This window comes from Rhinatrema bivittatum, chromosome 5 (assembly GCF_901001135.1).
Source record: "Rhinatrema bivittatum chromosome 5, aRhiBiv1.1, whole genome shotgun sequence".
Lineage (NCBI taxonomy): Eukaryota > Metazoa > Chordata > Amphibia > Gymnophiona > Rhinatrematidae > Rhinatrema > Rhinatrema bivittatum.
The window spans coordinates 338,001,268-338,014,846 of NC_042619.1; the positions used below are offsets into that span (position 1 = coordinate 338,001,268).

At 47.7% G+C, this 13,579-nt stretch overlaps 1 protein-coding gene across 1 annotated transcript in view; it reads right to left on the reverse strand.

Moving 5' to 3' along the window:
- Positions 1-1,808: 1,808 nt before the first annotated feature.
- Positions 1,809-13,579, reverse strand: part of SNRNP200 (small nuclear ribonucleoprotein U5 subunit 200) — a 915,618-nt gene continuing 903,847 nt past the window's right edge. Inside the window, exon 45 of the mRNA XM_029604465.1 lies at positions 1,809-2,953. Within this exon, the coding sequence (XP_029460325.1) occupies positions 2,810-2,953 (144 nt within the window). The 3' untranslated portion in view covers positions 1,809-2,809. The remainder of the gene's footprint in view (positions 2,954-13,579) is intronic.

Consider the following 13,579-nt stretch of genomic DNA (forward strand, 5'->3'; position numbering starts at 1 on the left):
ACAACTCTTATCTTTCACACATGCGTTCTGGTTTTTGCTGAACAAAATTTACAAACTGCTGAACAAGCATTAGCTAGCGTGGTCCTCTAGTAGGTGTAGCTTATGATCAGACTATTGTTTCGTCATTTAATTGACGTGTTAGACATTTTACAGCGGCGTTCGTATTAATACAATACAAATTATTATTCCAAAATGGAGTCACGTTACACTAAATGTTAGTGCGTAACTGCGTCACTACGCATTGTGTGCCGTTTGCGTTGCAAATATTAGTACATTAAAAATGGCTGTGCGTTTCACTGCTGGCATGATTAGACGAGAGGCTTTTCAGTTGTTCAGTCTTCAGAGGTTCACGAAATTGAACTCCTTCAATATCACACTCATCCACTCTCCTGCCAAGGCTAGAGATTTCTTCTTTCATGTTATTAATTCTCTCATTTCTTGTTTAAAAGCAGACATTTCAGTTCTTATTTCTCTAAACCATGTTATAAACTCCTCCCGAGAGGGAATGCCACCCACCTCCAACTCCGGGGCCTCCACAGCTGCACCAGATGCCATGTGCTCCACTCCCCGGCTCACTGCTGCACTAGGCCCTGGATCGTCCTCCCCAGGTTTGTAGGAGAACTGCCTGAGATCGGGAGTCTTTTTTTTAGCGATCTGAGACATGATGGCATCCGAATTACAGATCACTATTTTTTGTGGAGTTTTGCGGGGTTAGCAATCTGTCTGTCTTAATTGCAGCTCGGGGGAGAACGGAGCTCCACGTTCAAGCAGTCATCTTCCGCGGTGGCCACGCCCCTCCTGTTTTTATAGTTTTAAGAGAGATTTCCTAAGCATAGGAAATATGACCAAGATCTATTTTTTGTCTTTTGATGTCAGTAATGTGTCATATCCACAGTAGCAAGCCTGACCGACATGATTAGGCCCAATAATTTTCTGGATAATATTATACTAACGCTGACCCCTAAATCAGGATTTCCTGATCAGAGGTGCCATGGAAAAGTTGTCATTAGCTGATACTCAGATCCAGACCAGCACCTGGGCTCTGCTCTCAGCATCTTGCAGCAACAGGGGACATCAGCAGTGGCTCTTAAACTTGTAGGAACTAGTTTGAGAGAATGTGTAATCATGCGTGTATTTTGTTCCTAGCTACAGCATAAGCTCTGGAGAGTGGTTATTAATGGGCAGCATGCAGGGCATGGATAGCTGCCACCTGCTTTGTGCAGCACACACAAATCACACAGCAGCTCATCTTTCCCAGCTTTCTGAGTCCTTCAAGTCTGTCTTATCCTAAGGCAGAGTGAGATGGGGAGAGGGTTCACCGAGCATGGGATTTAGAAGCAGAGGAGTAGTTCTGGTGATAGCAAAGATAACTAACCAAGGGCCTGATTCATGAAAGTTTTTCTTCCATTCTGTGTCTATGGAAAAACTCAGACCCCAAGTCGGCTGCCCAGGCCACATGGACTTTTCCCTTCTGCTGGAGCTGGTGCACTGTGATGGGTTCATGTGCATCTTCGCTTCCCTTAGAAGAAAGACTGCTGGAGCTTTCAGTGCTTCCTTAGCTCTTCTTTTGGCCCTCTCCACATCTGCACACAATATTTTTGTTAATGTAGATGTGCCTTGGGTATAAAAAGGTTGTGAAACATTGCTCTAAATTATCAGACACACTGACTCCCATCACTTTTTTAAACAACAAAGGGACAGTTTGACCCCTTCCATTCTGGAAATCGCACTTGGGTACGAGGACCAAAAGATCTTCACTTCAAAGTATCAGGCCATGGGAAAGAGGAAAATGCAGTCTCCAAATAAAACATTGTTTTAAGGGACTTTATTGCAGCAGAAACAAACATTCTACAAACAAACTGCACAGCTCATCAGTATGAATATAAAACTCAATGTACAAAGGGAGTCCTAGGTGGTCCTGGTCTACTACGCATATTAAACCTACAAAGCTGAGAATACCATATCTGCTCACAATAACTTTCAGAAAAGTGTTTTAGCATGTACACACAATTTGTATCTATGTAGAACTATGATGGAGAGAAAAGTGAGATTACAGGGGAGAGGTTTACAGAGCTGCGGTGAAACCTAGGTTCTGGAGGGCAACTTCAAGCCAGTAGACACCCCCTCCTAATACATTCTGGAACCTGTAATGCTAATTTCATATGCAGAAAGCAGAATTAGAAATCCAAAATGCACTTGGTTGTAACACAGCAATTCTGTGGTTGTTACAGGGACATGAAAGTAAAGACTGGGAACCTTCAGCTCTGGATTCTATAACTGCCAGCATTGAAGCCCACTTCAGTTCACTGAACATTCATATGGTTGAGACACAAATTGGGAGCTTCTTTGCCAAATAAAGTGATAAAAATCCTGCAATCAAATGCAGATTCCACTCTTTCTTTTTGTCCCCAGAACTAAGGGAAACAAGAGGGAACTCTGGACCATAACTGACATTTACATAAATTTGGCTCTCCATCATAGGCAGCATGCCCTTCCCAAGTTCAGCCCCTGGGTCAGAAGGGGCTAGAACAAACAATGTTCTCCCTCAACCCATCCCCTGGGGCTGGAACAGGTGGCATGTCCTTCCCCAGCAATCGATCAAGAGAAGCTGGAGCAGGTGGCAGGTCAGCCACTCCTGACCCAAGCCACACCTTGGGTCAGGAGTGGCTGAAACCAATGGCATATTCTCCCCCAGACCAGCTCATCCCCCACTTCAGGAGGAGCTGGAAAAGGTAGTGTGTTCTCCCCCCAACCCAGTCCCCCAGGGCAGGAGCTTTGGTTGTACACAGTGGATTCCCTCGGCTCATGTCTAGTCTGAATCGCTGTCGCTCTCTGCTTCCTTCACGTCCACACTGAACTTGTATTCCTGGTCGCAGCCCATGTACGCATCACTCATGAAGTACAGCGTGTAGTTATGGACCCCAGTGGCTGGGGCCACAAAATCCAGTTTTACCTGAATAAGGAAAAGGGGCATAAACCATTAAAAAATAAAGTATTGGAGAAATTACTTACCTGATAATTTCGTTTTCCTTAGTGTAGACAGATGACTCCAACTGTCTCCAACTGACAGCAGTTGGAGACGGATCAGATTTCAATCTGACGTCAGCCCTAGTACATATACCCCTGCGAGACGCCATGCTCTTCAGTATTCTCTTCGAAAAGCAATTGTGGATATATGTGTAACTGAATAACCTGATTAACTTGGTTAACTTGATTAACTTGAACTGGTTGATGTGGTTATAGCTGGAGACCGCCAGTGCACTCAACCGAAAAACGCCGACACTCGGTAGGTATGGTGTCCTAATTAGAGGAAAGCTTGGCTTACCCATGTTTGTCTTGCTCTTGGGGATTGTCCCCCGAGGTTTCCGTGATTGTCAGCAGCCGTGGGCAGGATGCTGAGTGCATCTGTCTACACTAAGGAAAACAAAATTATCAGATAAGTAATTTCTCCATTTCCTAGCATGTAGCAGATGGACTCAGGACCAATGGGATGTACAAAAGCTACTCCCGAGCTTGGTGGGAGGCTGCCCGTGGCCCACTTAGTACTGCCCTTGTGAATGCTGTGTCCTCCCGAGCCTGAACATCCAGGCGATAGAACCTAGAGAAGGTATGAATGGAGGACCATGTCGCCCCCGACAGATCTCGGTGGGTGACAGCATCTTGATTTCTGCCCAAGACACTGCCTGGGCTCTAGTGGAATGGGCCTTGACTTGTAAAGATGGAGGCTTGCCTGCCTCCATGCCTTGATAACTTCTTTGATCCAGCGGGCTAGGTTGCCCGTGAGGTTGCTTCCCCTTGTTTCTTCCTGCTGTGAAGGACGAAGAGGTCTTTCGTATGGATTCCAACTTTTCCAGGTATCGGATTAGGAATCTGCCGACGTTAAGATGGCGAAGGCGGTGAGATTCCTCAGAGTCCTTATGCTCGTCTGGCGATGGTAGCGAGATGGTTTGGTTTAGATGGACGTGAGAAACCACTTTTGGTAGGAAGGAGGGGACCATACGTAGCTGTATGGATCCCGGTGTGAACTTGAGGAATGGTTCTCGACAGGACAGTGCTTGGAGCTTGGAGATGCGACGGGCCGAACAGACTGCCACTAGAAATGCTGTCTTCAAAGTTAGTAGCCGGAGGGACAGGCCGCGGGTGGGTCTGAAGGAAGCTCCTGCTAGGAAATCTAAGACTAGATTGAGATTCCATAAGGGTACCGGCCACTTTAGGGGTGGTCGGATCTGCTTGACCCCTTTCAGGAAGCTGGAGACATCCGGGTGAGAGGCTAGGCTTCCGCCCTCCACCTTGGCTCTGTAGCAGGCCAACGCGGCCACCTGTACCTTTGATGGAGTTGAGGGACAACCACTTATGTAGGCCGTTCTGCAGGAATTCCAGAATCGTGGGGATTTTGACTGTCCGCGGGAGGATGCCGCGGTCTTTACACCAGGCTTCGAATATTCTCCATATTCGTATGTAGGTTAGAGATGTGGAAAACTTGTGTGCTCGGAGCAGAGTGTCAATCACCGCCCCGAGTATCCGCTCTTCTTCAGGCGTGTCCTCTCATTGGTCAGGCCGTAAGAGAATTGAGTTGGGTCTTCGTGGAGGATCGGGCCTTGTTGGAGCAGATCCCTGTGTGGAGGTAGAGGGCAAGGGCTCCCTGTCAGTAGTCTTCGCATGTCTGCGTACCATGGCCTTCTTGGCCAGTCCGGGGCCACTAGAGGTACTGGTCCCTTGTGGTGTTCTATCCTGCAGATGATCCCGCCCAGTAGCGGCTACCGAGGGAAGGCGTATAGCCGGACTTCCTGTAGCCAGATCTGGACGAGGGCAACGATCCCTTGGGATTGTGGATCCCGTCTGCGACTGAAGAAGTTGGGAACTTGGGCGTTGGATCCGGTTGCCAGGAGGTCCATGGCTAGTGTTCCCCAGCGGTTTACTATCAACTGGAAGGCTGTGGCCGACAGCCTCCATTTCCCTGGGTCTAGACTTTCTCTGCTGAGGTAATCCGAGGAAGGAGAGCCCGCTCTCCTTCCTCGGTGAGCCGTGCAGAGGAGACGAAAGCGGGAGCTCCAAAACAAATAATTAAATTGAAACTTAAAAAGGAATAAGGAAGGCCTAACGCCAGGAAGGAAAACCGCCGCCTCCTCCGACGCCACGCGGTGAGTAAACCGCGCCCCCAGAGAGCTTGCAGGCCTATCAGAAGGCACTTGGAAGCCCTTTAAATTTAGGAGCCACACGGCGGCGTCCCCTTTGCGCTGCTCCTTCTCCTGACTTCACCAGCTCCTCGACCCTCCTCTGCCGGGGCTCGCGCGATCGGTGCAGCCCACTCGGGGCAAGAGCCCGCTCTCCTTCCTCGGTGAGCCGTGCAGAGGAGACGAAAGTGGGAGCTCCAAAACAAATAATTAAATTGAAACTTAAAAGGGAATAAGGAAGGCCTAACGCCGGGAAGGAAAACCGCCGCCTCCTCCGACGCCACGCGGTGAGTTAACCGCGCCCCCAGAGAGCTTGCAGGCCTATCAGAAGGCACTTGGAAGCCCTTTAAATTTAAGAGCCACATGGCGGCGTTGCGCGCCCGAAGGAGCGCGACCTAAGGGGCCAGCCCCTTAGCGCGCCCCTTGGAGTGCCCCAGGTCCAGGGCCAATCCATCTCACAGTAAGATAATTGCCTGGGTGTGCCATTAGTACAGCCGTGCAGACGCAGGCCCTATACTGACCTTCAGAACGTTAGTAGCTCTATTTCCTACTTCTAACTGCTGCTGGGAGTCACCGGTCGGTACTTCATCCCTTGAGGCAACCAGACGCGCTCCAGCCTTGCCCTCAGAGAGCTCATACCTCATACCACTGCACCCATTAATACAACCTCCGGTACTCTTCCAACCTACATCAAACATCCAGCCAACCAGTATCCAGCACTCATCCAACCTTCATCAAACATCCAGCCAACCAGTATCCAGCACTCATCCAACCTTCATCAAACATCCAGCCAACCAGTATCCAGCACTCATCCAACCTTCATCAAACATCCAGCCAACCAGTATCCAGCACTCATCCAACCTTCATCAAACATCCAGCCAACCAGTATCCAGCACTCATCCAGCCTTCATCAAACATCCAGCCAACCAGTATCCAGCACTCATCCAGCCAACCAGTATCCAGCACTCATCCAGCCAACCAGTATCCAGCACTCATCCAACCAACCAGTATCCAGCACTCATCCAACCAACCAGTATCCAGCACTCATCCAATCTTCATCCAGCACTCATCCCAACTAACCTCCAACCTTCATCAAACCAACCTACAACACTCTTTCTACCACTCCTCTCTACCACCCATACACTCATCAACCCCATCCCAGAAATTCAATCAACCAGATCACCGGCTACATCAGGCCTCAATGCCTATCAGTCTCCCAATACCAATTCTCCATCATAGGACCGTACTCACTGGAAAACCTATCTTGACCTCCCGTCCACTCACCTACAAATCCCTCATCCCAATCATGATTTCCCCTCTTACACAGACGCTAGGCTTAGCTCTATTCTCCCTGATTCTATTCAACGCCCAATCACTCACCAAGAAAACGCTAATACTAAATGACCTTCTTCTTGACTCAAACCCGGACCTATGCGCCATAACGGAAACATGGCTTAAACAGACGGACACTGCACTAATAAACCAACTACCAACTCAAACATATGATTTCTACTCCATTCCCCAACAGAAAAGAAGGGGTGGGGGTATTCTCCTTGCAGCAAAGAAAAAGCTGAGACTCACACAATACCCAATTAACTCTCCTACAAAAATTGAAACAGGCCTTTTCAAATCAGACCTTCTACAAATCCTTCTAGTCTATGCCCCCCCAGGCCTTCTGGACTCCGATGCCTCTCCTATCCTAGAACTAATAGCGACACACCTAAATCTGGAGTCCCCAGCTATAATACTAGGAGACTTTAATCTACATGTCGATGACCCCAACCTATCAACCAACTGCGAAACATTCCTAAACGCAATGTCCGCCATGGGATTCAAGCAGATAATTAACAAACCTACCCACAAAGCAGAGCACACTCTAGATCTCATTTTTGTAAACTCAGCCATCTCTCAAACAGCACTACCAATATGCAAACCAGTCCCCTGGTCAGACCATGCTTTAATCTCTACCACATTCTCGCTAGCAAAAACAAGCAACATACATGTCCTACAACCTCAATTTACTTACAGGAAAGTTTGCTCATCAGATGAACTACACAAACACCTTAACCTAGAACTCCCTCTTATAAACTTATCGACCCCGAACTCAGCCCTCCTCTCCTGGGCCAACATTACAGAATCGGCTGCAAGCAAACTCTGCCCACTGGCAACAAAAAAACTCAAACTGAATGCCTCAAAAAGACAACCTTGGTTTAACGAAGACCTTCAAAAACTCAAACACACTCTTCGACAGAATGAAAACAAATGGCGTAAAGCACCATCACCGACTTCCCTCTCTGCGTACAAACTCGCCCTCCACCAATACAAGAGCACGACATTAAAAACAAAAAGGGATTTCTATGCACACAAGATTCATCACCTTATTTTCGATTCAAAAGCCTCTTTTCTTACGTTTCAAATTTAACACAAATCAACACACCTGACATTCCACTCTACCAAGCCCTTTTCTTTAGTAAAAAAATCTCCAACCTCCTAACACTGCTGAAGGTCAATACTGTGGTGCCTCCTAACACATATCTACATCCAAATAAAGACATCTCTCTATTATTTATTTATTATTTATTTTATTTATTATTTTTATATACCGACATTCATCTCAATTGAGATATCACACCAGTTTGCATTCAGGTACCATAGGTATTTCCCTATCCCCAGAGGGCTTACAATCTAAGTTTGTACCTGAGGCAATGTAGGGTAAAGTGACTTGCCCAAGGTCACAAGGAGCGATAGCGGGACTTGAACCTTGGTCTCCTGGTCCATAGTCCAGTGCTCTAACCACTAGGCTATTCCTCCCCTACAATTTTTATTTATTTTATTTATTTAGAGTTTTTATATACCGGCAATCATGAAAACATATCTTGCTGGTTTACATAGAATGGGGGTGCAATAAAATACATAGAACTTAAGAACAAAGAACTAGAACTGTGGTGACAGAAGGTACAGTTACATTTAACAAGGTGGCCAAACTTGGAGTAGGAAAAATAGAAAAGAGGATAGAAAATGGTTAAACAATATACAATTTAAATGTAGTATACAAAATAGATAAATGTTATAAATCCATGGAACCCTTCACAACCTCAGAGATCCAAACAGTATTGAAGAAAATGAAACCCTCGGCACATCCATTTGACCATATCCCATCTAACTCAATTAGCAAACACTGGAATAACAGGCATGGCACTAGCCTGGTTCAAATCTTTCCTGGGGAACAGAGGCTACAAAGTCAAAATACACAACAAAGAATCTCAGCATTACCCTTCCTCTCTAGGAGTTCCACAGGGCTCATCCCTTTCACCCACGCTCTTTAACATTTACCTGCTCCCCCTCTGCCAACTACTAACCAACCTGAACCTCAAACACTTTTTATATGCAGATGACGTTCAGATTGTCATCCCCATCACAGAATCCTGCACTAAAACCCTAGAACACTGGGAAAAATGCCTACTAGAAATCGACAGCCTCCTCTCTAGCCTGAACCTAATCCTAAACTCTTCTAAAACCGAACTCCTTCTAATTTCCCCTGAAAACAGTAACATCTCCAATACTCCATCAGCCAGCCTTCAAACATCACAAGTAAGAGACCTAGGAGCTATCATCGATAAACGACTAAACCTAAAATCATTTATCAGTCAAACTACCAAGGATTGCTTCTACAAACTTCACGTCCTAAAAAGAATAAAACCTCTTTTCCACTTTCACGACTACAGAACAGTCCTGCAATCAATAATCTTCTCTAAATTAGATTATTGCAACGCGATTCTATTAGGTCTCCCATCAGCACACACCAAACCCCTACAAATGGTGCAAAACACGGCAGCCAGAATTTTGACAAACACTAGAAAAAGAGATCACATATCCCCAATTCTCAAAGATCTCCACTGGCTGCCCATTCACTTTAGAATCCTATATAAATCGATCACCACTATCTACAAATCTATACATCAACACTCTCCGCTTAACTTGCAAATCCCATTCAAAAAATACTCCTCCACCGACCCATCAGAGAGTCATACAGAGAAACCCTGCAGGTTCCACACTCCAAAACCTCTCTCCACATAACCTTCAGAGACAGAGCTTTCTCCACTGCAGGACCTACATTATGGAACTCCATTCCACCTGATCTGAGACAAGAACCATGCCTTCTAACTTTCAGGAAAAGACTCAAAACATGGTTATTTAGGAAAGCCTTCCCAGACTACAGCTGAACTTTAACTCACCTTGAATCGAAAAAGCAGATCTTAACATTACCTGGTAAATGTTAAATGGGATTGATAATTCCCAGTGCCTTTGCTCTGCAACAAGTTTTTGTCTTTCCCCTTCGCCTCTTCTTTGTTCCAAGTTCTTGTGTTATCCCTGTTTTATTGTAACTGCAACTATTTCTCTCAGCACTTGTTAATGTTCTTATGTATTCATTTTTATCTCCTGTTCCACCCCTTGTTAATTGTAAACCGGCATGATACGATTCCTATCGTGAATGCCGGTATAGAAAAACTTGAAATAAATAAATAAATAAATAAAATAAATCCACAGTGAAATTGTCTTTTCCCACAATGTGGGCGGCTGAGATCTCTTGTAGGTTTGATTCCGCCCACTCCATTAGGGGTTCTATTTCCAGGGACACCTGTTGGCTTCTGGTTCCTCCCTGGCAGTTGATGTAGGCCACTGTTGTGGCGTTGTCCGACATGACTCTGACCGATTCGCGCCGGAGTCTGTGACTGAACTGCAGGCAGGCTAGCCCGACTGCCCGTGCTTCCAGGCGGTTGATGTTCCATCCCAACTCTTCCTTGTCTCATTGCCCCTGGGTAGTCAGTTCTTGGCAGTGAGCTCCCCACCCTCATAGACTCGCATCCGTGGTGAGCAGGATCCAGGTCGGTGGCGATAGCCTTACTCCCTTGGATGCTGGGCTTGATGGACCCTTGGTCTGACCCAGTATGGCATTTTTCTTATGTTCTTATCCCATGTTATAATTACACAATTTTGGGTTCCATACTAGGTGCTACAACCCAAGAAAGAGATCTAGGTGTCATAGTGGATAACACATTGAAATAGTCGGTTCAGTGTGCTGCGGCAGTCAAAAAAGCAAACAGAATGTTGGGAATTATTAGAAAGGGAATGGTGAATAAAACGGAAAATGTCATAATGCCTCTGTAGCGCTCCATGGTGAGCCCGCACCTTGAATACTGTGTACAATTCTGGGCGCCGCATCTCAAAGAAATAATTGCGATGGAGAAGGTACAGAGAAGGGCTTCCAAAATGATAAGGGGAATGGAACAACTCCCCTATGAGGAAAGACTAAAGAGGTTAGGACTTTTCAGCTTGGAGAAGAGATGGATGAGGGGGGATATGATAGAGATGTTTAAAATCATGAGAGGTCTAGAACGGGTAGATGTGAATCGGTTATTTACTCTTTCAGATAGTAGAAAGACTAGGGGGCACTCCATGAAGTTAGCATGGGGCACATTTAAAACTAATCGGAGAAAGTTCTTTTTTATTCAATGCACAATTAAACTCTGGAATTTGTTGCCAGAGGATGTGGTTAGTGCAGTTAGTATAGCTGTGTTTAAAAAAAGGATTGGATAAGTTCTTGGAGGAGAAGTCCATTACCTGCTATTAAGTTCACTTAGAGAATAGCCACTGCCATTAGCAACAGTAACATGGAATAGACTTAGTTTTTGGTTACTTGCCAGGTTCTTATGGCCTGGATTAGCCACTGTTGGAAACAGGATGCTGGGCTTGATGGACCCTTGGTCTGACCCAGTATGGCATTTTCTTATGTTCTTACTCAGGTGGTCTTCTTGTAACCACCATTGTAGCTGGGTTCGAACCTCCTCCGGGAGCTGTAGTCGAATGGAGTAGTTCTGGGACATCGGATTCCATCGTGACAGCAGGGAAAACTGTAGGGGCCGCATGTACGCTCTTGCCCATGGGACCACTTCCAGTGTGGATGACATGAACATAAGAACATAAGAAAATGCCATAGAAAACGCTGATGCTCGTAGTGGACCAGGATGTGCAGGTAGGCTTCTGATCCAGGGATGTGAGGAATTCTCCCGGCTGTATCGCTCTTATGACCGAGTGTAGGGCTTCCATGCGGAAGCGAGGGACCTTCAGGTGACACTTGACAGACTTGAGATCCAGGATGGGTCGGAACGTACCCTCTTTCTTGGGAATGATAAAATAGTTGGAATAGTGCCCTGTATTTTGTTGTTGTGTTACGGCCTTTAAGGCGAGCAATTTGGTCAGCGTGGTTTCCACTGCCCTCCTTTTCGAGAGGTCGTGGCAGGGAGATTTCACAAATTTGTCTGGAGGAATGTTGTGAAGTCCAGATAATATCCCTCTCAAATGATGGTTAGGACCCACTTGTCCGAAGTTATCTCGACCCATCTTTGGTAGAATAGGGCAAGCCTGCCCTATTCTACCATAGTGAGCTTCTTTCTGTGGATGGGCTGGCTGATTTTCATTGTGGGGTGTGGCTAGGGCTTGGGCTAGAGCTGGCTCCCCCTTCTGCTGTGTTTGTTCCAAAGGACTGGCCCCTGCCTGCGGGGCGAGATGCTCGATATGTATTTTTGTATGGTTTGAAGCGCTGTGATCCCCTGCCCTTAGATGTTCTGGGGGAGGGGCGCTGGCTTCTCTTGTTCTTGTCCTCCGGTAGCCGCGGTACTGGGGATTCGCCCCATTTGTCGGCTAACTTTTCCAGTTTGCTTCTGAACAGGAGGTATCTCTTAAAGGGTATTTTCGTGAGTCTCGTATTGGAAGTCGCGTCGGCTGACCAGCTTCGGAGCTAGAGTTGCCTTCTGGCTGCCACCATGGATGAGACGCCTCTGGCTGCAGTGCGCACCAGGTCAGAGGTCGCATCCATGAGGAATGATACTCCTGGTTCTAGTGCTTCGACAGGTGTAGTGGCGTTCCTGATCTTTGATAAACAGGCGCGTGTCACCAAGGCGCAGCAGGCCGCGATCTGTAGCAACATAGCTGATACGTCGAATGACTGTTTGAGTATGGATTCCAGATGTCTGTCCTGGGCATCCTTGAGTGCTGCTCCTCCCTCGACTGGGATGGTAGTGTGCTTAGTGACCGTGCAGACCATGGCATCCACTTTGGGGAATTCCAGGAGATCTTTTGCCGCTGGGTGCAGGGGTTTCGTGGCTGTCAGGGTCCGCCCCCTTTGAACGTGGCCTCCGGAGAGTCCCATTCCAGGTCAATCAGCTGTTGGACAGCTTGCAGCTAAGGGAAATGGCAGGAGGCCTGATGGAGTCCCTCGAGAAGGGGGTTTGTCTTCGGTTCCCCTGTAGCACTTGTGCCTGGGATAGCGAGCTCTTTCAAGCTGTCTGCCACGAGGTCTGAAAGCTCTTCTTTGGCGAAGAACCGCCTCATGGTTCGGTAGGGTTCCGTTCCTGGAGGGATTTCTCCTTCCTCCAGGGAATCTTGACCCTCATCCGAGGTGTCCGTGTCCCCGAAGCTGGGGCTTTTGGGCGGGTGAGGCACTTCTCTGGGTTTAGAGGGTCCCAGGATGTTAGGGTCCTCTGGGGGAGGCTGTGGCTGTGTCATTGTAGGCACCGGTTGCATGTGGACGAAGGTATGTAGGCCTTTGAAGAATTCTACCCAGGAGAAAGATGCTGGGACTAAATTGAGAGGCACTGCGTCCCCAGGAAGCCCCGTTTGAAGGAGGCTCCTGCTGGGAGTAGAGAGGTCCGGTGTACTGTCGATAGAATCAGATCCCCGTATTGGCCAGGGAGGACCTTGGGCTGAATCACCCAGGGCCTCCTCGCACTGTATACACAAGGCCCTGGCCTCTTCGTGCCACGCCGCTCTAATGTGGCATGCTGGGCAGAGGCCCTGGGCCTTAAGCTTCTTGTCCGGTGGTGCCATGGTTTGTGTGTGCCGAAAAACTCCTGTTTGTGCGTTCAAGCGTACACCGGGAGGCTGAGATAAGCACTCTGGGTGTGCCGAAGTTGTGCGCGTAGGTCAGATGCGAGCGCCGCTCTGTGCATGGGGTTTTACTTATGCACCCGACACAGTTGAGCGCATGGCTGTGCGCCCGGCACCCTTGTGTGCGTCGCTGAACTTATGCGCGCCGGTGTGCGCACAAGTGATTTTGTACGCACTGCGCATAGGACGAATCAGTGGACAGGGCGGCGATCAAATGGAAATGGTGACAGCGACCTTGCGGGCAATATGGCGACCTCCTCGGAGGGCCCTCATAACGAACCGGGGTCTAGCCCTGGTAGGGCTGATCAACCCAGTAGCACTTACGCCGGCTGGCTACCTGTGCGGCTATTCAAGCCTCGGAGACCGGAGACTTATAAGAAGTTTTCTATTTTACCTTGTCTCGGCGTTTCCCGGTCTCGTTCCGGGCGGTCTCCAGCTGCGGGGGGAGAGGGAAAAAT